The sequence below is a fragment of the Dipodomys ordii genome, unplaced genomic scaffold, assembly GCF_000151885.1.
Source record: "Dipodomys ordii isolate 6190 unplaced genomic scaffold, Dord_2.0 Scaffold97, whole genome shotgun sequence".
In the NCBI taxonomy this organism is placed as follows: Eukaryota; Metazoa; Chordata; class Mammalia; order Rodentia; family Heteromyidae; genus Dipodomys; species Dipodomys ordii.
In genome coordinates this window covers 1,695,761-1,721,126 of record NW_012267313.1, presented here as the reverse complement: position 1 = coordinate 1,721,126, position 25,366 = coordinate 1,695,761, and the positions used below count along the sequence as shown (strand labels likewise).

At 40.5% G+C, this 25,366-nt stretch overlaps 1 protein-coding gene across 1 annotated transcript in view; it reads right to left on the bottom strand.

Annotated features, from left to right (window-relative positions):
* Positions 1–6,418, bottom strand: part of Rspo3 (R-spondin 3) — an 81,996-nt gene extending 75,578 nt beyond the window's left edge. The window contains exon 1 of the mRNA XM_013026816.1: positions 6,204–6,418. Coding sequence (XP_012882270.1) covers positions 6,204–6,300 — 97 coding nt within the window. The 5' untranslated portion in view covers positions 6,301–6,418. The remainder of the gene's footprint in view (positions 1–6,203) is intronic.
* Positions 6,419–25,366: the final 18,948 nt, after the last annotated feature.

The following is a 25,366-nucleotide window of genomic DNA, read 5'->3' as shown; positions in this document are numbered from 1 at the left end:
TGCAACTATATTTTCAAATGAATTTTTAATTACTCATATTGTTCACAGGCCAAGTGATGTCAAGTTTTTCTCCTAAGAATTTCATGTAATTGAAATATTGAGAGCCAAAAGTGGGTGTTCATAACATACAAAGATGCTTAGTCATTTAGTATTCCCAACATCCGTACAATCTTCCAAAATGGAGCATCCTCCCTTTCTCCTCCCCTCCCTTTTATTTTATTTTATTTTTGGTCAGTCATAGGACTAGAACTCTGAACTTTTCTGCTCAAGGAAGAGCAGCACTTTGAGCCACAGCTCCACTTCTGGTTTACTGGTGGTTAACAGGAGGCAAGAGTCTCATGGTTTTTCCTGCCCAGGCTGGATTTGGACTGCAATCCTCATATATCAGCCTCCTGAGTAGCTAGGATTATGAGCATGAGCCAATGGCACCCAGCCTCATTACTTTTAGTATTGCTAGATGGCTATATTCATCACAATTCTACTTCTACATCAGAATTTGAAGATCTGATGTGATGAATTAAGTAAACACAAAAATCCAGAAACACCTGCCACAACTATATATTTATCTTTTACATAATTTAAAGGCTTAATTATAAAGCATTTTACATTTACCAGGTCATTCAAGAGATGGTAAATTTTAAGGGAAGCCAATTACCTTAATAATTGAGAAAAATATACCTCAAATAAAGCAACCTATACTCTCCCTCAAAGTCAAAAACAGAACGATGTTTTCCTAATGATAACCGAAGTTGATTCTTACATTTCATGAAACATAATCTTCACTGCAGTGGCATTTCAAGAACTCATTACTTGGAAAATGATCTTTTCAGAGGTGGGGGTAGGGATGGGATATGTGAATAAATTGTGAAGTGGGGGGGGAGAGAGGGGGAAGGGAGAGGGAGACAGATCAGTGCAGTTTCTAGCTTAAAACTTTTTAAAAAGTATTTTTGTTATTGTAAAGGTGATGTCCAGAGGGGTTATAGTTATGTAAGTCAAGTAATGAGTACATTTCTTTTTGAGCAGTGTCACTACTTCCCTTATTTTCTCCCAGTTTTCCTTCCCAACCTCCCTCAAGTTGTGTAGAAAGGTGATTAGTAAATTGTTGTATTGATAATAGTTTATTCTTAATAGCCCATTAGTATAATTGCAGAGGGATCTTTTGGTTTTAACTCTACATGAGGTTCTCACAACTCTGTATTATGCAAAGAACCATTGCATATTAAAAATGATTAGCCATGTAACTAGAAAATATTTTAGACATTTAGTAGCGGACTGAAGAACTCTGCCCAGATTCAAATCTTCTAAAATGATCAAATGTCAAATAAACTTGTGGTAGTAGACTGAGGGTTTTCCCATATTAAACTTGAAAATCAAATTTTACTGTATGTCATAATTTTCATTTATTGCTTTCTAGGGACTTAATTTGTAAAATATTAAATGCCAAGGAAATGTTTAATGGAGAATGATTTGGCACAGCGTATCTACTTACAAGTTGAAATACCGCTCATATGTCACATTTAAAAGAATATTGAAATAATTATTTTAATCATTTTATGCTCCTTTTTATATTTGTGAATACTTAGAGTAGTAACTTGGGGCCAAAATGACAGTGTTTCAGAGTTACAAGTTTTGACGTGCTTTTCTAAAGCGATCGACAAAACAGGAACAGGATATTTTAGAAAAAGAAAAAGAAAATCAACCCTGATAATATAAGATGGTTAAGTTAGCAATCACAAAGGTAAACACTTTCTCTTTGTACTTAGTTGTGGTCATGACACCATAAGTTTGATTCTGTCTTTGATTGATGTGGATATCAAATGATACATCTCAGAATTTACTTCTTTACAAAAGAAATTGTGTCTCTTTGAAACAATATTTTTTTCCTCAGAACCAATGTAGACAAGTACAGAGGTACACAAGTAAGAAATCGGCACTGTAGTCAATATCCAAACCAAATTTATCAGAATCTCAAAGAATTGCTCTACACCTGAAACACTCTTGATTATTATGTTACTAAACCTGGAAAAGTAACAATGCAAGTGATAAAAATAGGAACATCGTCAATCATTCCAGTGTTTTAAATATTCATCTGGGCTGTAAGCTTGGTTTGGATATTGACTACAGTGCTGATTTCTTACTTGTCTTACTGTTGTGAGCCGTGTCCAGTATATTCTGGTATATGTGCTTTTATTTTATTACCATTAAACCAATTTTCTTTGCATTCACGCTTTCTTTTTTTCAGATTTCTTTATAAAAAATCTTTAAAGGCCTTATAAATTATGTAATGGGATGCACTATAAACATACTGTGTCAAACTTTTTTAAAACCTTGCTTCTGTCTAGAATCATAACAATTTAAGCACAATTAATAGATATCAGCAAATAAAAAGGACACTCACTGACATCTCATGTTTCTAAGAATAGCTGTCTAGAACAGTATCATCCTACAATGTCTACTTAGCAACCTTCATGATTTCTAATTTGATATTTATTTCTTTGACATTGGTCACCATTACATAATACATATAAAAAGCATGAATTGAAACATTTTCAGTCAAACAGAGCAGGTATTCCTCAAGTATATTGGACAACGAATAGCCTGAAGACTATCAAATCTATTATTTAATAAGTCTAATATATTTTCTGTGACATGGGCCAGCATATAATAAAAATATACGGATAGCAGGATAGCAGTGAAGATCCTGGCAGAAAGCTAGTTCTACATACTTTGGCCATATGGCTTTGTGCAGGTTCCTTACATCCCATTTCTCAGACCTTTGCTCCATAAAATATGGACCATTTCTGTGCCTCTACACTTTCAGTTGTTATTCTGTGGCCAAAGTGAATAATTCTAATAAATTGTTGTATACTGGTAAGTTTTGAGATTCTGAAATTCAAAGGCTAACCCTACGAAGGTGCAAAGGTTTAGCTAGAAGTGAAATAAAAACTGAGGTCCAGCTTTTAAATTTAGCATCTTGTATCCACACCTAATCTAAAAACATGGGCAATGAGGATTTTCTTTTAAAAATATGGCTACATTTAATTTTTAATCCTGAATAAATTCAATGTTGTTACCTCTAGGGTCGGTGTATAAATCCAGTTAGATAAAATTTTATTATGTTTTATCAGCATAGTTAAATAGATATTTTAAAGTAAGACTTCTGTTTTAAAATCATGTTTCCTTTATGAAACACTACTTTGCAGTAATCGGGATGACTAGATTATAGCGAATTAGAAATGAAAGGAGTAAGGGTTGTTTTAGGGAACCAGGAAAATACTAATGTGGCTTTCCCTGCTATATCAGAGATGCAACCAGGGTTATTTAGATCTGAACATATTTAACACTGGAGGTACATATCTTTACTTGAAAAAACAAACTTTGACAATAAAATATTCAAGTGACCATTTAAAAGGTTCTGGAAACCAAATCTTCGTCTTTTTTAAAAAAAAGTCTTTAGTGATTTTTTTAACTCTAGGAAATCTTCGTTTTTTTAAAAAAAAATCTTTAGTGATTTTTTTAACTCTAGGAACTGGGATTATTTATCTACGTGAGTAAAGGGATGCTCTCAAACACTCACTTCAGTTACCCATTGGGGGAAAATAATTAGGAACGTCGGCCCTTTATTCAATGTTGAAACAATATCATATTTTGTTTCATTTTAACCATTTTTCTAGTTCTTATTAGAGATGGGCACTTTTTTCAGAGATTGCCAAAGAAGTGCCACATATGAGTTTGGGAATAACGCAGTTTGACTTGGAGTTTGTGGACATTTAACAAGGGCTCTTTCTACCTTCTGTTCTGTCCCTGGTTCCAACACAAAGCTGCACCTGCCAAGAATCTCGGTCTGTCTCCTCGGAGGACGCCAGGGGTCGCCCCTCTCCCAGCGTTGCGCGGGTATCCAATCCCCAAGCGCAGACTCCACTACAAAGGGGCAAGGAGCTCGGCTCGGCGGAGCTCTCTCCCTCAGACCCACAGCCTACCAATCACTGGAATTTCAACCCCATTCCGTTTATCTCCACTTTCATCGCCCAAACACAAGCAGAGGGCGCCTTTGACCTGGCCTTCAGATGGGTAAGGCGGGTCAAAAAGCAATTCCTCCTTCGTGGGAGCCAGTCGAGTGATGGTCCGGCTGCACCGTGGCCATCTCAGCCAGAGAGGGAGAGAGACATGGGGACAAGTGGACAGCAAGCTTTCTTCCTGTCTCCCTTCACACACAGGGATCCCCCGAACCGCAAAACCAAGCACCACTGACACTTTATTTCTGCTTAGCCTTGGCAAATGTGACACTCGGGTGGGGGGGCTCCTCCTCCACAGGATAACGGAAAGAGTGGGGGTGGGCACCCTGTGCACAAGAGCTGGCCGATGGAGCATGGCAAGCAAGAAGAAGCGACTCTTCTTCCTTTCGGCCTCAGTTTCCCCACAGGCACCTAGACCTAAGCAGAAGAGGAGATGGAGATCTCCAGGCTCGAGGACACCACGGAGCCCCGGGGCAGCTCCTGCTGAACAGCCGGAGCCCAGAGAGTGGGTGGGGGAGTTGGGAAGAAGGCAAAGCAGTCAGAGCCAAGAATAATAAATCGGGTGCTCTGACATGTTTGGTTTCGGCCCTTCTGCACCCCGCGACGCGGCGAGACCGGCCGGAGCCCCTGGAGAAACGACTCGGCCACGTTTTTGTTTGGGGGGGGGATTGCTTTCACCGCCCCCCCAAGGCATTTCCAGGTGAATCGAACCTTGTGTGGCCAAGGCTCTCGGTACAAAGGGAGCTTTGAGGGGACCCCCACGCACAGGGGTACAGGGCCGAGACCCACAGCGGCCGGCCCGAGGAGCCACCACGAAGATTTCCAGCTCACACAAGCTGTGTTGTGTCCTCCGAGCTGCCCGAGCCACGGCTGGCTCGGAGGGGCTTTGCGGCTGGACACTTGGGGTGGGATCCGCCCCGGGGGGTGGGTGGGCTGGGGGTGGGCTGGAAGCGGGAGGGGGAAAGGGGACGAGGCGAGGCCCCCTAGTGCTTGGGAGGATCAGCCCTGAAGGTCTGAGCTTGCCTAGCTCTCGCCACCCCATTAAGCTCTACTTCCTCCCGCTCCCCAGCAGCGCCCCCAGCTAGGCAGCCCGAGTGGCCAGTGCGCCCGCCGACGGGACGGACGGACGGGCAGACGGACTCCCCACGCGGGCACAGACACTTGAGCACCGTGTGCGCCGAGCTGCCCGCGAGCAAGTGGCGATGCCACCCTCCGATCGGCGAAGATGCCACCTCGGTGGTGGAGACAGCCCAACTCGGGTTGAGCCTGCCCCCGCCCCTCCCAACTCCCGCCCCCACCTCCCCATAGCGGGTATCTGTTCAATCCCAACCTGGACACCGTTATATGAAGCGGTGCCGAGTTCATCGCCCAAGGACGAGCGAGAGCAGGCGAGCTCCGAGTGTGGACGGGGCACCCCACCGTCCCGGTGTGCCCATCCCAGGGAGCCACTTGAAAGGGCCCCGCAGGCACAAAGCGCTGGAGGGGCCCCGGAGACTCCGCGTCCCCAGCGAGTTTATCTGGGATCGGACCCCACCCCTGCCCCTGAATCTCCCCGGGGTGGGAAACGTCGGGCCACACTCTGCCCATCCTCAGCCACGCGAAGCCCCCGCGCGCCCTGCGCCATTCGGATCCGCCGGTGCGTGTCGCGGGAGGCCAGCACGCAGCCGCTCGCCCGCGGTGTCCCCGCACGGCCCCGGGTGTGTATGTGTGGGGGGGACAGTTCGCTCCCCAAGAGCAGCCCTGGGGGGCATACCCACCCCGACTGCACCTCTGCAGGGGGCTCGCGCTCTCCACCCCCCCGCATCGGACCCCCCCCAGGGAAGGAGGGAACGCAGAGTCAGAGTGAGCTTCACCGAGGACCCAACCGCAAACGACCGCGGGGCAGGGAGCCGTCCTAGCGCCGTCTGGGCCCCCGCGACGCCAGCACGCCTCGAGGTGCTGGAGAAGAAGCGTGGAGAGCCATCCACAGCCACTGCGCCCCAAGTGTTCTCGCCGGTGGGAGGCGTGGGGCGCAGGGTGGGCGGACTGTGAACAGCGGAGCGCAGATTCAGGAGAGGCAAAGCGCCCCGACAGGTGAACGCGTTGGGGGAGAGCCAAAGCACCCACCCACCCCCCCACACACACACCAACAATCAACAACCACCAGGCGCCCACAAGCAAAGTCCCCCCCCCCCTCCCAGCACTTACTTCTTCGCTGGCGCCTTCCTCGTGGAGCGTTTTGGCTGCCAATGTATTCCAGAAAGTTCAAGATGATAAAAAACCAAGAAATCAGTCGCAAGTGCATAGTAACCCAGTAACGTTTCCCTTCTTCCTTCTCCTTGTTGTCTGGGTGCTGGGTGGGTGCGGTTGCAATGTTTGTCAAGGGTGTGGAGGTGCCCGGCGGTGTCTCTGCGTGGAGAGGCGGCGGGACGCGTGGGGCTTCTCCACTCAGAGCCCCGCGGCGTGCTGGGACGGCCAGCGAAGCGGGGCGGATGGACCGGGGAACCGACGATGGCAACTTTCAAGTTGGCCGACCCTGGACGGCTCCGCGGGAGTGGCTGTCATCGCGGCGCACGCAGCTGGGGAGAGCGGTGGCGGCGGCGGCTGCAGGTAGCATCCTTGGGCGGCAGGTTCCAGGCGAGCGGCCGCGGTGGCCGCAGCGGAGCCCCCACCCCCCCACCGCCCCCACTTCGAGCTCAGAGGCTGCGGCGGCCGCGGCAGTGGCGGGGACCCCGGGAGCGCCGGGGAGCGGGCGCCGTGGGCACCGCGGCCATGGCCAAGGGATCGCGGAGAGACCCTGAGCTGCTTCTGGCGTGGTCGAGCCCGAGTCAATCCAGTGTTGGTTGGGCAGGGCTCCCGGGAGCTCCCCATAGGGGAGGAGGGGGAGGGAGGGAGGGAGGGAGGAGTAGGGGGGATGACTGCGGGGGGGCGGGGGGAGGGAGGGGGCGGGGAAGGAAACTGCTAGAGCAACAACCCTGAGCGACCTCAATAACTTTCAATTTCAAGAGGGAAAGAGGGAGCTGGAAAAGTACAGGCGTTGCGATTTGGCAGAGGCCCGGGGAAGAGGCGCCTGAGGGGTCCCGGGTCTGCGGCGGAGCATCTTTGGACACGACGGCAAAGACCAGAGAGGGGACCCGAGCCCGAGGCAGGGTGGCGGGGTGGGGGTGGGGGTGGGGGTGCTGCGTCCCGAGTGGAGTCACCGAGAAGGGTAGCTGTGGCGGGGCGAGGTGGGCGCGATGGGACTGGAAGGGTTTCAGGCCGACCATCCAGCGCGGCGTCCCAGACCCCTGGGTCTGGCCGCACCCAGCTCTAGGTGGCCTGGCTCCTGCGCGCTCCAGTGCTCCACCTCCCCCAGCGACCGGTCCTAGGCAGTGTGCCCCTAGCCCCTGTGGCAGATCGCCGCCGCCGGAGGGCTGCTGGTGGCAGATTCTTCCCCAGCTTTCCTGAGCCTCTTCCCCGCTCCTCCACACCCTCTTAGGCAAAGTGGCTTGCAGTTGGATGCTGGATGGGTGGTTCCGGAGCTCCATGGGCGGCTGACCTTCAGCTTGGCCGCGGTTTACCTGCTCCGAAAAAGGGAGGCCCCAGAGCTGGGGACCCTCCGGACCGTCTGGTTTGGAAATGTGCTTTCTTGCTGCAGCCTTAGCTGCAGCTCTGGAAGATTCCTCCTCTCTCAGGCAATCCCCTCAGTAGTCAGCTCAGCCCCTCTTGTCTCCCAATGTTCTTGGAGGATTTGGTGTACATGTTGGATCCCGGAGCTGGGGAGTTGAAAAAATATGAAGAAAGATTTCCCAGTCTTGAGGAAGGAGAAATTCCATTACGTCCTTCTGTTTCAAGTGCATATGGGAAGCCATAGGAGAAGACAAACAGGTTCCCTGGACCAAAGAGGGCTGGCAGGAAGAACCAAGAACAGGCCTGTACCTGTGATATGTATCACATATATCAAACATATATATATATATATATATCACATATATAGCATATGTACTACATCTATTATAACTATGCAACTATAGGAATATATATAGTCCAAGTGTATAGTAAGATAGCTTTACATAGTCACAGCACTGAACTTTGGAGAGCCATGATGAAGTCTCTGATTCCTGGACACCTTGCTAATCCTTACACTCAAATAAGTTTAGCAAAATCTCTCAAGTCGTCCTGGAAAACTATAAAGTCTTGCATGATTGAAAGCAGATTTGTCTTCAATTTATGTGCCAGTGAATTAGAGGTGAGACAAAGGTTATGGCCTCTATCTGTCCCATTTTGCAAGCTTCCACTGCACCTGATAGTTACACATCCCTGGAGTCCTTTATTGGGAGCACCCCAGTAGTGCAACTGATCTGTTGAAATGGCCTAGATGCAAAAGAATGGGAAATATATATATATATATATATATCATCCATATATATATATATATAATACTTTTCAAGTTTTCAAGGTGCTAAAAATTTGAATCTTTGGAGCTGGCATCTTGGTGTTAATTCTTTAATTCAGTACTATTTATTGTCTGCATACATGTGTTGGAAATCTGAAAACAGGAATAATTTCCATTAAGCATGGTACAAAAGGAAGGCAACAACCCTATCAGACTTTTTTTAAAAAAGAATTTTTATTTACCACATTCCTCCTTCAGTGGTAGAAGCTTCTGAACATTCTGCCCCTCTTTCTCCAGGCCTCACCCCAACTGGTTGCATAATTTCTAATTGTGAATGATCGAGTTTATCACTCTGGACTAAAAAGTTACAGCCAACCAGCCAATTCCAATAATGATTATTGAGAAGACACTCAGTTGTTGTCCCTCCCCATCAACATTCCTCCCCACCTCTTTTATATTTTCCTAATAGCTCAGATCCTGAATAGCTGCACGATAAAATATGGGGGGGTTTAAAGGGTATGGAAGGCTCCCTTTGAAAATGGCTCCAGAGAGAGTCTCTCTAATCCACAATACTTGAGCTGGACGGGATGAGATTGCAAAAAAAGGATGTAAAAAAGCAATTTGGTGAACAACTTAAGGGAAATAAACATGAAGAAAGACACTTACTTTTCACTGTGTGTTGTGCAGACATATGTTAGTTTGGATGAGAACAGGAATGGCAGTGTAAGTAAATAAACAAACCCAGGGAGAAGCTACAGTTCTTGAGCTATCCCAGAAAAGAAGTGTTTTCCTGCAGTATGCAGGAAAAGCTTGTCAAGGAGTTAGTGCTCTTCAGAGGAAACATAAGGAAAACATTAAATAAATGAGAATATTCTTTCTTTCTTGATGCTATGCATTAGAATAACTTTTTATCTCTTTCGGGTTACAGTATTACTAAATGTGTGCTAATTTGCCTGCTGAGTCTTACATTCCCTCAACTACTAACAAAGGTTATGATAGACATACCATGTCCTATGTCATGCTAAAAAATCTACTATTTTTAGACCTAACACCTATTGTTGCTTCAATAAGGAAAACAATGCTCACTAAAGCCTGTGGCTGGATATAGACATTGCAGTTGAAACTTTAAGCAAGTTAAAAGCCATAAAGGTCAACATTTATTTCTTAATTTTTTCCCAACAAATCATTAGTCACAGGAAATTTGTTTAAACCAATAGTTTAATAAGAGACTGTGGCTAAGACAATAGAATAGTTTGGGATAAAGATAGAGGGTTAAACATATGCAGAATTTCACTGCAATTTCTCACTCTTCTCTACCCCCCCCCCTTCGCCTCCAGCCTGTGACAACAGTAACAAGTTATTTTTATCCATTGTGGCAGTGGCACTTAAAGGAAAGAAAATGAGTGTCATATTGTTGAATCCATACAGCAAATATGTGGAAGGGGGCGTGCTCCAGAAAGGGAAAGCAAGCCCAATACTTTGGAATGGGCTGCAACTAGTAGTGATGAGAGATGTTTGGCAAAGTTGGAGCTGACATCAGTCATTATACCACAGAGTTAATGTGCATGCAGATTCTGAAAATGCTCAACTCTCCAGTTGCTCAGATCTGGAGACATCTGAGTATGTAAGTCAAACAGGGTAGTGCTGGCAGGGTCTGTGTTCCTAATGCAGCTAGAAATCATCTCTTGATCATGGAGAAGACAGCAGTATTTAAAAGCCATTGAAATTAGTAGATGAAGGAAAGCTACTATTTTTAGACAAAGAAAGGCCCATAGAATTACTATAGCAGTTTAAAAAGTGACTAAATGTTATATAGAGTTAAGAAAATGAGAAAATCAAGACCCACAATGGATTTCTTTCTGTCAACAAGAAAGAATGTCTTCCACTTAGATGAAGTTATGGGACATTTATCATGTTGTGTTGAGTATTGTGGGGCATGCCTAGGTTTTCTTCTAAACTTCTTTCTCTCGCAAACCAGTTAATTGCTGGGATCACTTAAGTGAATATCTACTATAAGGATTTTATTATCTCAGAAAATATGCTCAGTTACAGAACTTTCATATAAAGAGGCTGGCTGTGTGTTATTGTAGGAGGCTCTGGTTGAGGAATCTGAGGATCATGGTGAGTCCTTGTTTTGTCATTTTATTGTGTCCCAGGTTTCTTCATCTGAAAATGAGGAAATTCAATGAAATGATTTCCAAAGTCTTTGTTAGCTCTGCAAATAATGGCAGGATCTTAAAAAAAAAAGACAGACTTGTAATTGCAAATGTCAAAGCTATTTCTAGTTGTGTGACATCACAGCTTTTACTTACAGAGTTCTGTTTAATTGACCAGATCCAGATTTAGAAATCTTCTTTCAAATGCGTTGATTTTCTGGAAATGCCTAAGACATTACAAGAATCCAAGATGACTCTGACCCAGCAGAGATAAATCCAGGACTAGTTTAATCTGTCTAGATGTCTGTAGACTTTGGGATACAAAGGAAGAACAAATTTTAAAATTCTAGGCAAACTCCTAAAGGGAGTAGGGAAAAGGACCGTTGTTTCTCATGGAAGTGCCAACTCGTTTGGTTTGCTTTTAGGAATCAATGCTGTGGGAAGAACATAGACTTTATTATTGAATAAGGGCTGTCCTTTTCATTTATTCTACTTCTTACATTTTCAGAATAAAAAATCAGAACTAGAAGCCACTAGTTTTCTCATCTTATCTTTGGCATCCCCATTCCTCCACCCTCCACACCCATAGGATTTATTTTCATAGGTCTTGTGTCTCAAGAAAAGTCTTGAGTGACTGTGGCCACAGCTTAAGGTTGAGGAATTACTAAGAAAGATATCAAAGCACTATTTGACCTAGACTGTCAGATGAGAGATAATATGAATGAGAAATTTTGCATTTGCACATATCATCCCAACATAACCTCAAGAAGACATTGGTTCATAGAAAAGATAACTGATCACAGAAGGGAAGTCACTAGCTCAAGTTCGTGTTGAGAATACTAAGAATGTTTTTTATCGCTTCACGATCTATTTTCTTTGCCCACCTTGTCCCTCAGGATCTTGACTTCTCTGGACTAAATTATTAGAACTTCCTTCCTTTGGTTTCTAACTCAATGCAGCCTCTCCCCACCAAACAACAACAAACAACAAAACAACAACAACAACAACAAATCAAAACCAAAAAAACTCTGAAGAAAATCAGAGCGTGGGAGAAAAGTATGATGGTGCTCCTGCCCTGCCTCAGTATCATTCAGGAAAAGCCTGTATTTTGGGGATTCCATAACTCTGTCAACCAGTCAGTGCCTTTCCCTTGGCTCCAGCAAAAGCTTGACTAGGCTCCAATATTGTCATTTACTAGCCTCCCAGCCCTGAGTCTTTGAGCCTAGCCATAGTGAAGATTTGCCGTTCTTCCTCACTATCACCTTGAAGATTCCTTTTACCCTGTCTGCCCTATGAAAAGTGTTATTTTTTAGAGAAGTGTTTTTCTAGAACCTCTTGCTATGTCCCTCAATGAAATAGAAATGTCAGAGCTGGATCTTGAAACCAGATTGTTTGCGTTTAAAGCCAGTACTTTTCCTTCCATGCCATCGTGTCTTTTTCAAAACTGCATTGGGTGAAAGATAGGGGATTAGAGCAGGTGGGAGGGATGACTCATCATAGCACACAATAGACATCAGAGCAAGGCCATTGGTTAAACCACAGTGAAGTACTAAGATCAGAATGGCAAAGAATAAAACAGAGTTCACGTTCAACATTACAGCTAGGCAATCAGACACAAGGAGACAAACAGGAAAACAAAGAGCAAGACAGTCAGGAAACAGCTGCAGCAAGAGTGAAAGCTGACATGATTTTTTCCTGTTAGGTGTAAAATGAGTCTTGACTAGTGCACAGGTGATTAAGAATACCTTACTGGAAGACAGACAGCCCTGGCTAATCAGACATCCATTCATCCGACAAACATTTGTTGATGATGTCTTCTATAGGTAGATGCATGCAGAGCCTATAAAGCAAGTATATTAAAGGAATGATTTGATGGGTTGTAATTTGTAATTAATTTGTAATTTGTGAGCTGTCATATTTTATGCTGGAAATATGAAATATAAGGGCTCACGAAGACGTACTTAGCGACAAGTTTTAGGACACATGTCATCAAAGCAATTACATTTAGAATCACAACAGAACAACCATTTCTCTCCACTGTACAGACACCTGTCATCTCAGTCTAGATTTGTTCCATGGCTAACTAGTTACCCTTATTCCCACATTCACTGAACCTGGGTCAAGTACTGTGTTGGCTCTAGAATTACAAAACTGTGAAAACTAGGACCCTGTCCTCAAGGAGAATAATTACAGTGAGGATGAAAGACAGATAAACCATTAAAGCTTCTTTGTGATAAGTGCTGTATGATAAGGACTATGTGGAATGTTGTGGGAACAGGGAAGAGTAATGCTTTGGAGCAGTAAGGAAACCGATTAACTCTATGTCTAAGAGGTACACCATTTGAAGCCCTAATGGTGAATCTTACTGTGGATAAGGAATGATTCCTTCCCATGCTTTAGGCAGCCTGGGATTTAAAGGTGGAGGGGAAAGCTCTTATTTGGTCTTGTTTGGTACAAGCCAGTGGTTGCGGATGGTTGCCTGCTTGCTAGGGAGGCAGCTGTACTGTAAGAGTGTTATCAGTCCTTCTCCTCCTCCTCCTCCAGCAATTCATTGTGGCTGTGTTGACTGTGTGGGAGTATTGTTAATGGCTGATACTTGTGTGGGGGTCGATTGTAGGTTAATGATTTCACTAGTTTACTATAGCTACAATGTGGGCAGATTCCTCTCATGTGAGAAAAATGACATTTCATTTCTATGTCTTAAAAAATGATTGAGTAGATGGAATAGACATAGAAATGAAGCTTAGCCTTCTAGGCATCTGGTTGCTCCCATTCTCCTTATCCATTGTTCTCCACACATTCTTGTACGGGTTTGGGGAATGTTCTCCCTAGACTGGGTGGGATGCACTCAGCCTTATCAAAAGTTCCCCTGCTGAGTGTCATCCGGTTTGATTTTCCAGCCCTCTCCATGCCAGAAGTTTGCTAATCTGAAACCCAACCCTTGCTCTACTATTAGTGACAAAGGGATCGCTTAAATCTGTCTTCTCCTCCTCCCCCAAATACTCTTTTCTTTCTAGAAACACATACTGATTTCACAGTGGCCTACAAGAAATTTCAAGGCATCCTGAAGGAGAACTTTGATCCTCGGTTGATCCTGATATTTGAATGTTGGCCTTCTTGGTGCTATTTTCACTTGGACAGGTGGTATTCTATATATATAGTTAAGAATTGCCTCAGTAAATATTATTTGGCAAGGAGAAAAAGGAAACAATGTGTTTTCATCCCCAGGACATTGTATCAGCTATGTACCACTGTCTAACAAGCTGTTCTTAAACTTAATGGTTTAAAAGAAATGTCCATATTTATGGCTTCTCTCAGCTTTGTAAGTGGGCTGGAATCCTGCTTGTCTCTCTCTCCCCCATAAGCTACCTTCAGCTACCAGGCCAGCTGAGATGGGAAAGATGAGGAGCCTCTCTTCTGAGGTAGTTCCTTTCAGAGCACAGAGTAACCTGCCTTTTGTTGCTGTTGTTTTTTTGTTTGTTTATTTGTTTATTTATTTTTGTTTATGTGGTACCAAGGAATCAAACCCAGGGCCTCATACATGCTAGGAAAACACTACCATTAAGCCACATTCCCAGCCCTAACCTGCCTTTTAGAACCATGAGAAGAAGTTTAAAGCCCTTGGGGAGTCCTTCAGTGTCATTTCCGATGCATTTTACTGGTCAAATCACATTGCAAGGCCAATCTAGATTCCAGCATTTACCCAGTAGATCTCAATTTTTTGATAGGAGGAAATGCAAAGCATTCTTAGCTATATTTCATTGACAACAGAGTGAGTAAATAGGCCAGTATATAAATTCAAACTTCCTTGGTTTTGACCAATCAGAATATTGATTTTGAAGTAAAACAAAAGAGGCAAAATTGAGCTTTACTATGCATTCTGTATGGCCACCTGTGGGAGTGTTCTGCTTTTAGATTAGTTCTTCTTGGGCTTGAATTTCATTTCTAGACTTGAAGAGATAGATAGCAAAGTACAAGTTTCCACTTTGATCATTTTTGGTGTTAGCTTCATGAATAAAAACAATTACAGTTTGATACTCATAGAGAAAAGCCTTCGGGGAACAGTCTCATTTGGGGGCAAGTTATAAGATTTTCTTTTGTAGAAAAGTAAATTTATTGTGTTATTTCCTTCCCTTTCTCTTCTCTCAAGAGCTAAGAGACCAGTTTTTAAGATTTGTAGATATAACACAGAAAGGTCCTCATAAAGAGGAAATAAAATAAAATGCAGTTAAGCCCTCCTTGTACAACTACTTAATAAAAAGAATTTTTTTAAATAGTTGGTTTTGAGGATTATTTAAAAAGATGTTTCTCTGCCAAAATCAACGTGTAAATGATTTTTCTGGAGAAATCCACAGAGGAGAAACAGACATGTTTGATTTAGATATTTATACCTTAGATATTTATATTTTACTTTCTAATGTAAAGACAGTCCCAGCTAATGAGAAATGTTTGCATTCATAATCTTGAATCTTAGTATTCTGTAGTGTCGAATCTGAAGATAGTAAATAGTTTTGAATGTGTTGAGCAGATGTATTTTCTTTCAGTCCCTGAAAGCTATGTAGCCTTAAAATTACTCTTCACATAGAACCAAGGCTGTTTATCACTTGGATGTAAGGTATCACTTAGACCAAAATTCCATGGTTTTGCTTTGAGTCACAAAGCTGCCTTCCTCACTTCCCTAGTAATAATAGCCTGCTATGGATTTGTTGAGAGAAAGAAGAGATTTCGGATGCTGAATTTCCTTTCTATAAACTAGTAAAGTTATAAGTTCACAAATACCATTTTACTGACATCCACAGTACAGTAAGGATTCAATACTTAACCTACTTCTTTATTAGAGGGAAGGGGGAATGGATAACCTTCAACCTTTCTGGACCTGTTGGGAAGAAAGTGGTATTGAAGAACAAAGATGTCAAACTTCTTTGGAATTATTATGGACATTTAAAGCCTTGTTTAAAATGTTTTGCTAGGAAGTTACAATCAAATATTTCTTCTTGTGCTGGTGAGAACTGATATAATTTTTCAAAGGTAGATTTTTTTGGGGGGAGGGTGGGTGGGAGGGAGACCAAAGACATTTTGTTCAGCTACTCAAGTGTGGATGGAAAGCGCCCAGAGGACTTTTTCTGCAATGTTGACTGTGGCATGGCATTGTAGGGTAGCCACAGAGCTGTTCAGCACATAGTTCTCTTTCTCCTCACTCCGCTTTCTGGACACATGTAGAGATTGCATTTCCTGCCCTTCCCTTAGGCATGGGGTATATAAATGGAAAGAAATGAGAACAGAAGTGACAGTAATCACTTCAATATAAAAACTTGAAGAGACTGTGTTGAGGTTAACACATTTTCTTCCTAGGACTGTTGTGATCATGGAAGCTGTGATAGAATGATGCCTTGGTCAGATGAGGTCCCAGAGTGACGATGGTGAACTGCTAACTCCTCAGTCCATTGACCTATGTGGAACTCATAGCATGAGTGGGGAGTACAACTTTGATTATTATACTCTTGAGATTTTTCCTTAGATCAGATTCTGAATCCTTAGACTAGGCCTTAGTGTGTGTCAATTAAGTTACATGTTCAGGAGAATAAATAAGATCATTTTCATCAAAAGACCAAAGTGAGAAGTAATGGAATTTAGAGTGCAAATTCAATGGGTTCTGATACTGGGCAAGAATGAGTTTAAGATTTATTCTGATTCTTAAGGCACAAGTGAGTACATGGAAATATCAGAATTGCTGTTGCTGATTTAGAACATATTTAAAAATTCAGTGGCTCTTTCTGTCACTGTTAAAAAATGACTCTCCATCTTAGCCCATTTTTTTGCTGTAATGTAATACCTGAGATATACTAACTGTATAATGATGAGAGATTTGTTTAGCTTACAACATCAGCTTAGATTGTGGTAGGAATATGTGAAGGAGAGCTCCTTGTGTCTAAGAGTGATTAAGTAGCTGGTCTTGCTCTTAAAACAACTTGTAGTCATTGTTGTGAAAGGTCAGGAGTCACACAAGTGCTACCTTAATTTCTTCTGAGGGAAGCTCTACCAATAACCTAAAGTCTTCTCACTAGGATTCACCTCTTACAGGCCAGCAAAATCCTTGGAAAACAAAACACATGTAAACACTCAGAATTAACTTTAATGTGATCTTGAGAACTTTTAGTTCAGCTTTATCGCTCCTGGCTTGCACTCCACCACCTAGTTCTAAGAGTCTTATAGCCTCAAACCTTAGATTCTTGAATAGCTGGGATTATAGACATGACCACTGTCACTTGGCTTATTTGGAAAACTTGATGAGCCCTTGACAGATTTTCTTGGTTTAAACACTTTACTTCTAGTTCTTTGGTAATTTTTCATTGTTTCATATACTTCTTATTTGGAAAGAATATGTTCAGGTGAGTTCTGAAGATAGTTGAAAGAAGATATTATTTTTGCATTTATTTTGATAATTGAAACTCATATTTGTGTGTGTTTTTTTGGGGGGTGGTGGTCGTGGGCCTGAAGTCTGGGTCTGGGTACTATCCCTCAGCTCTTCAGTTCAAGGCTAGCACTTTACCACTTGAGCCACAGTGTCACTTCCATCTCTTTTTGCTTATGTGGTGCTGAGGAATTGAACCTAGGGCCTCATGCATGTGAGGCAAGCACTCTACCACTGAGCCACCTTCCCAGTCCCTCTTATTTGTTGGCAAGCACTCTACCACTGAGCCACCTTCCCAGTCCCTCTTATTTGTTTTTTATAATTACCTTTCACTATGGAATTTATGTGGAATTCTTTTCCACTTAAATGTTCTGGGCAAATAGATCCCGCTTTAATTTTTTTGTATACTTAAGAAAAAAAAGTAGCCTGCTCCAATAAAGAAGATGATGTGCTTATGTGATATTTATTTTCATATTGCAAATTATTGAAATAGAAAAAGAAGTATGTAGTAAGCAGGAAAAGTGCCTCTTATGTGGACAATCAGCATAAATATTTTAAACATAGTGAGAATGACACCAAAGAAATGAAGAATACAAGTTTTCAGGAGTTCATAGTTTATTCATAAGAATGCCTAAAGAAATGTATATAAAAAGAAATCTTTTCCATATACTTATTTAACCATGTGAGAAAAGTGACTCCTAGACAATCAATAATTAGTAGACTAGGTTGTTTTTATTTGGTGTCCTTAGGGGGAAACCCAATTTTGTTTTTCCTGGAATGCTTCATCAGGTGACGAAAGTCAGTGGGCTCATGAAGCAGGGAGACAAACATGGGAAATATGAGAATGTGAGACAAGATCCAGGTCCCAAGTATCTGACAGGATGGAAGTGGGGGTGGAGGTAGATGTCTAATCAGTACACTTCACGTTCTCAATATCAAGAACCTTGGCCACACCCAGACAATGACTGATTCTCAACAACTCTAAATACCCATGTTTGAAAAGGGCTGTTTTGGAAAGGGTGTATTTCAGAGAAGATAACCAGTGTTTTGGGGAGTAGAGGTTAATTGGAATGGTTCTCTGAGAGGCTTCAGATTTAATATGAGGGGAAAAAATATGTTTTCTAGACTAGAGGAAGTTACCCTTTAGATTATTTATATGGACAAAGGAATACTGATTCAAGAATGAATACATTCTTTATTGGCATGTGACATAAAAGCACCAACACATTCCTAAGATGAGTATAGATTACACTTATTGCATATGTTTAGTATATCTGTCCTTTTGATAGAGACTATGCAGTTAATGTGTTAAGTAATTCTTCATAAAGTTATGCTAGCTGTCACTTAGGAATTTGTTCTTTTCAAAATCCTACATTGAATCACAGACCTATTTAAAATGTTATTTGTATTGTTTAGTAGGAGGAAAATATCATATATCTTAAGCCTCTACATTAAAAAGAAAAGTGGAACACTGCTAGGTGCCACCACAAGAAACTATGAGAGAATACAACCCCAGATACAGAAAGGTTTCATTTTTTTGAGGAGTTGATGTCAGGGATTGTATATACAAAAAATAAACAGCAATGGAGCAGAACATAAACTGAGATCCAAATGAGAGCTCCAGACAGGAAGTGCAATAGATGCTGCAAATGACGCCTGTAGATATTTCGTCTTTATTGCTCACCATATAACTTCAGTGGTATTTTACCTCTTTGATTATTTGTTAGTTGAGGAAAATGCAATAGAATTTTTCAATAATGCTTCCTTGAATTTCCCCTGTGCTAAACTTAAAGAAACTGTTGGGATACTATGAGTTATCTTATCTAGTTTAAATATCTAGAGATATTACATGAGCCTAAGACAATTAGCCTTTGTAATAGGCCCCAAACTGAACATTTGGCTGATAACTATTGTCCTGCCTTCTCCTTCTAGCAAGGGCTTGCCATTTCCCAACAAAGGAAGGGGAGTTGCAAAACAGCAGGACTTTGCTACAGTTTGTAATTAATGAGGTGCTAAAAGTGCCAGAGCAGAGGCTCCCAGACTGCAGTGTGTGACTCAAAAGGATCAGAAGCACCCAGCATTTCAAACAAGTGTCACTTAAATAAACAGAAAGTCAAGTGAATCTAGTCTGTGCAATGGGAAATGGTCGATTGATATGGAGAGTCATCCCAAGCCTGTGTAATGCAATATTATAAGGATTAGTCACTATATTTTGCAATTTGTGAAAAACTGAAGGCTTCTCCCTGGGTTTTGCAGAAGGTGGGAAATTATCTGCCTTGTGTATTCAAGAACATAAAAATGAATTTTTAAGTACCACAGTGTTCAAATAAATAACCAGTCTGTTACAGCATCCTATCAGCATGACATTGCTCTATCCTTTTAATGCATATTAATCAATCAAGTTAATTATTAATATTAGTAGACAAGCCAAAGCACTTTACTGATCAACAAATAACGGAGAAGCCAAACACTAACAAGAGCTTTCTTTACTAGAAGAATCACTGAGAAATAATGGCATAGGTGGTTATTTTGCCAAAAATAAAATGTGTGTTTCTACAGAGTAAAAGAATTCCTGAATACATTCTGATGAACATTAAACCATTTATCCACAGTAGGATTTTTATGCTTTCTTCTATCATATCATTTGTAAGTTTATTTATGTAACTATTTAAGTTAGGATTATTGTTGTGAAAATAATACTGTTAACAGGGTTTACCTGCATGTGATATCGAATGAAGCAGGATTTTAAAAAAAGAATTAAAATTGATATTTATATCCATAAGTAAATCTTTAGATAAAACATATATGTGTTCTCTGACTTAATGAAAACGGATATAACTTGAGTATCTTAGCATGAGTACATTTTCTCTGGAGATTATACATAAACTTCTGTTGTAAATGAAGCATGGTATATATAATACTTTGGTGACATTAAGAAAATTTGCTTGTCGATAAGTCTATAAAGCAAGGGAGCAACTTCTCTAAATATATTGGGCTGTTAAAATTTTAGAAGATTTATGCAAGTTCTTAATTCTGCACTCCCTTTACAATGTAGAATCAATACACATGTGTTGTGTCAGAAAGAAACATGTCACATTTTCATATTTGCAGCTTACATGTGTTTATTGTGAATCAAAAAATTCAAATCTCATTGGATTACATTAGTGAACTTTAAATTGTAGAAATACTTTGTGATAGATTTATTTAACTTGATGGTGTTTATTAAGTGTGAGCTTATTAAAAGAAATAATCTGTATTAAAGTATTGTTATAAATTTTGAATTTTCATATTTGAAATCACATAAGTAATGGTTAATGATCTTACTGAGAGAACCCTCATTCTACCACAAGTAGGTTGACTTAGCTACAGAGGCAAACTAGTACTTAACACAGCAGAAACAGTTGAGCTCTATTCCTCCAAAAAAGACTGAACTGTATTGTCTTATTTTCTCCTGTAATTGTTTTTGGGGGAGGGGTAGTTTTGACGCATGAACAGTGTGTGTTTTAAAATGTGTACTACAAAAAAATTTACTAGATCAGGTATTTTCCTCCAACATACTCTAGAGGGAGTCAAATCTAAGAAAGTTAATGTTTAATGCATTTCCAGTACTGTTGGTTCTCTTTATGACTTACTTTTCTTGCTGATGACCCTCTTAGTAAATAAACACCCAGAACAGGAGTTGGTTAGTACCTGGAACTAATGAGGTAAAGGTAGAAGTGACGCTACTGTGTGAACACATCAGCTTCAAATAGAAAATATATTCTTTTTCTTGGTTGCAGATTGTTTGTAGTCTGCATATGGACCAATATATACAAATAGGGAGCAAATGACAGATAGGTTGTGTACTAAGAGAAAATCCTTTCTCTAAAACTGGAATAACAAACTCCAATAATAATCTTAATAATAAGCTGTAGCAACTAGAAAATATCACTTACCCTGTTCAAATCTGCTAAAACAGGGGTTTCAGTTAGAAAGCCTTAGGATTCTATGTTTTATGATATTATTTCCATAGAAGACAGTTTTATAGTTTACTTTAGAGAATGCTTTGAAAATCTGGGTATAAGCCAGTAGCTCCTAGAAAAACCTGGAAATCTGTTATTTTGTTCTTAATTTCATGTGTCATCACTAAACATGCTTGACCACACTACATCTATTTCCAAAATACCTTCTGTGCTTTTCAATATTTCTTCTTTTTATTACACTATGTTTTTCACTTGGAATTCCTTCAACTTCTATCTACAACCTCAGAAACACTATATTCTCAAGGCTCAACTCAGGGATGTATGTTCTATGAAAAAGTCTTTGTGCCTTCTAAAACTATGGAAATGATTTCTGGTTCTTTAAATTTTACTATTTTTCTTTTAACACCATCAAGTTCTCTTTGCATTACAATGAGTTTTTGGACATGTCTTAATTATCAACAAATGTTCAAATACATTATGTGTATGGATTAAGTGATTCAAATTTCATCTTCTCCATTTTAGGCAACATGATTTGCTTAAAGCAGATGGTTAATACAAATTTAATGACAAATTAAGAAAGAAATACTGGTGAAAGAAAAGAACATTTGATTAAAATTATTTGAGTAGCTATGCAGTTATTTTATTGAGAGCAATACTTATAATACTGCAGAATGACTCCTATGTTTATCTGAAGATTGTCTTGGAAATTTTCTCTGTAGAAATTGAATGGAAAAAATATTGGTATTTCTTTTACCTTTGTTTTCCATGCTTATTCTAAGAGATACAACTTCAACATTCTCTATTAACTATCGCTAGATAGCTATCTCACATAGCTTTTGAGTAAACTTTTTTATTTTCTTTATTCTGGTTATCACTATTTGAACTAGGGCCTTGCACTCTTAGTGGATTTGCATGGTTTTAGGTAGCAGTGTACCACTTGGCCCAAAACTCCCAACCATCTTTTTACTAGTTAATCAGAGATAGAGTCTTGCAAATTTTCCTGCCTAGAGGTTGACTTCAAACCTTGATCCTTCAGGTCTTAGCCTCCTAAATTGTCTAATAGAACAGATGTGAGCTACCAGAGCTTATCTTTGAGTAAACATTTTTTTTTTTACTAGTCTTGGAGCTTGAACTCAGGGCCTGGGCACTCATTGTCCCTGAGCCTCTCTATGTTCAAGGCTAGCACTCTACTACTTGAGCCACAGCACCACTTTGGCATTTTTCTGTTTATGTGGCGTTGAAGAATCAAATCCAGGGTTTCATGCATGCTAGGCAAGCACTAAGCCATATTCCCAGCTACCATTTTCAAGACCATAGATTCACACAGTTAACTTTCGATAGCCCTTAAAAGTGTGGGGTTACCAGCAATTAAAAAATATATATATACCTTTAATTTCTGTATTATAAAAGGACCAAATCCCCAAATAGGATAGCTGTGAACTGCAGTTTCTCACATTTACTACAACATATGGATTAGGATTTTCTTCAGTGGTGTCTTACTTATTGCTGTGGATTTTACTTCTTTTATTATGCCTTGTTCCTATTTTCTTCATTGTTTCTATTTATTATTGTATGGAATTTTATCGAGAGGGATGAGACATGCAGAGTTTTAGGCTTGGAGGTATACACTCTTTCAATGACTTTGTCCATTCCAAATGATTCCATTTCTTTTATCAGGGCAAAGGCATTTAATTTTTCTTGAGTACCACACATTATGAGAACTTCTCATTTGGAAACAACAAATAAACACTTTAAATGCATGACAATGAAGTCACATCATGGGGTTTAACCCAGCAGTTTTGTACATCATCATGTCTTTCATTACACCATTTCATAAACATATTGATGGCACCAATAGTCGTGGGCAGGATTTTCTCCCTCTCCTTCCTGTTCTTCCTCCTGCTCTTTTTCATTTTCTTCCTCCTCCTCCATAGTAGGGTCATAAAGTTGTTTTCAGAATAATAGCAATTTTAGACAAGAAAAAACAACACTAAGATCATTGCTTAGAAAGAATTGTGCTATAAGAATAACCAATAACTATTGTTATGGGAAATCCCTTCTTGCCTTCTTAACAGTTCTTGTGAAATATAGAAATAAGAAAATAAAAATGAAATGACTATCCTTCATTTGAACTGCACAACTTGCTAAGAACAATGTGGAATTGAAAGTAGTTTTATATTAAAAGTTTCACCTGAATTTACTACTGGTTGATTTCTCTTACTGCTGTTGCATTTCTGTTCAGTCCTGTGCCAAGATATTTAAAAATCCATAAAACAATGCTAAAGCACCCAAAGGATTTTTTTTCCTCATAAGCGTAAGGGTTTACAGTCTTTCTCTACCTTTTCTCCCTTCAGACACAAAAATGTGGTCTTTGTGATTTAGAAAATGATACTTTTTATTCTCCCATGCTATAAACCAAACTATACTCATATTTCTTTTACTATTGATAACTTGGATATCATGGCAAATATTTTATGAAGCACTTAAATTCAACCTTCTAAATTGCTCAACTCTAGCCATTAGATTTCCTGCAGAGACAAATACTTATTCATATTCATGTATGCATTTTGGGGCTCTCTGTTGAGAGCTCAAAGCCTCTAGAAATGCTTTGTGCTACATTAAGGTGCTATTGTGTGCTGAGATGTCTTAGAACTCATGAGAAACATTCTGCCACTAAATGTTTTGTCTGGTTTGTGAATCAATGCTGTCTGTGTATCCTTTCTCCTAATGGGGTGGAAATACCTGACATAATTGAAATATATGCACTTCTTTTGGGTTTTTTATTTTCACCTTCAGATTTTTACATTCTTTTGAATCTGTTTTCAACTGCAGTTTTTACCTATATAGGAATTTATGTAGTCTCTTATTTTTAAATTATTTACTAGTGATAAACTCATTGCTTTCAAAATTACTCATTTCCCTTAAGAAGTTGAGCCATTATGCATACTTAACTTTTACCTGTTAATTATTCATTTTTAATCCTACAATAAGTACATTTGTGTATTTTAATAAACACATTCTAGAATTAAACATTTATGCCTTTTCTCGAGTTTATTTTCTGCCACCTGCTTCTCAGGGTCTTGTCCACTACCTCAGTGGAGATCTTTGACTGCTTTTCTATTCATTGATCTCACCATGAATATCATTTTCCTGCCAGGAAACCAGACTTCATTCTCCTGGAAAAGGGAGACTTGCACCCATTTCTAAACTGGGTTCAACTCAGTGAAATGCCTTCAATCCTCTTTTTCACAGTCTTTGCATTCAGATGAGCACTGAGCATAGTTATGACATCTGCTTTTCCTAAGGACTGTTCACAACCTTGAGGGTAAAGAGCTAACTTAGATGTTCAGAGGAAGTACTTGATAAAAAATTGTTGGCCAGTGAAGTGCTGAGGATGAACGCTGGTTATCTGGTCTACCTCTCATTCTACTTTTTACTGTCCCATGTGCAGATGTTCCACATACTCTGCAATGAATTTGTCCCTATTTTTCATGTAATTTTTGGTCAATTTTATACCACCACATGTTATTTTATTCCTCCTTGGCTTGCCTATCTGTGTTTCCTGTTCTCTTATTCTTGTTGTTCTAGGATTGCACACATTCTTTTAGACTACTTTTTGTCAGCCAAATAAATTATGATGATTCAAGCATTATCTCAGCGTTCACTTTCTAGGAATTGTGGGCTTTTATTTTCTTTCTTTTTTTAATTGTGAGAATATTGTACAGAGGGGTTACAATTACATGGGCAAGATAATGAGTACATTTCTTATCAAGCATTGTAGCCCACTCCTTTGTTTCCCCTTCCCAACCCTTCGCATCTTCCCCTTGCCCCCCCCCACCGAATCCACCCCCCCCACCAAAGTTGTAAAGTTCGTTTTCGACATAACGACTTATATATCTCATTGTTACAATGGGTCCAGATGTATCCCTATTTAAACCATTTGTTTTTTCCCTTACCCTCCACAAATTATACCAACATCAAATACAGTGAAAGCAGGGGTTATACCATGGGGGAGGGACATACAAAGCAACAAAGAAATAATCTTATAAAAATGTTAGAAACAATAGCATGAAAGAAAAAAAAACATTTGAATATATATCTTAGGGTTCATTTCCCTAACATCAACTTATCTGACCTTTTCTACTTGACTCAGACATATACTAGTTATTGCAAATAAGGGAAATCATGGGACCTATGTTTCTTTGGGCCTGGCTTACTTCACTTAATATAATTTTTTCCAAGTCTTTCCATTTCCTAACAAATGGGACAATGTCATCCTTTCTGATGGAAGCATAGAATTCCATTGTGTATATATACCACATTTTCTTGATCTATTCATCTACTGAGGGGCCTCTGGGTGGGCTCCATATCTTAGCTATGGTAAAGAATGCTGCAATAAACAAAGTGGTGCTGGGAGCTTTAGTGTGGTTTTGTTTGTGATCATTTGGGTAAATGCCCGAAAGTGG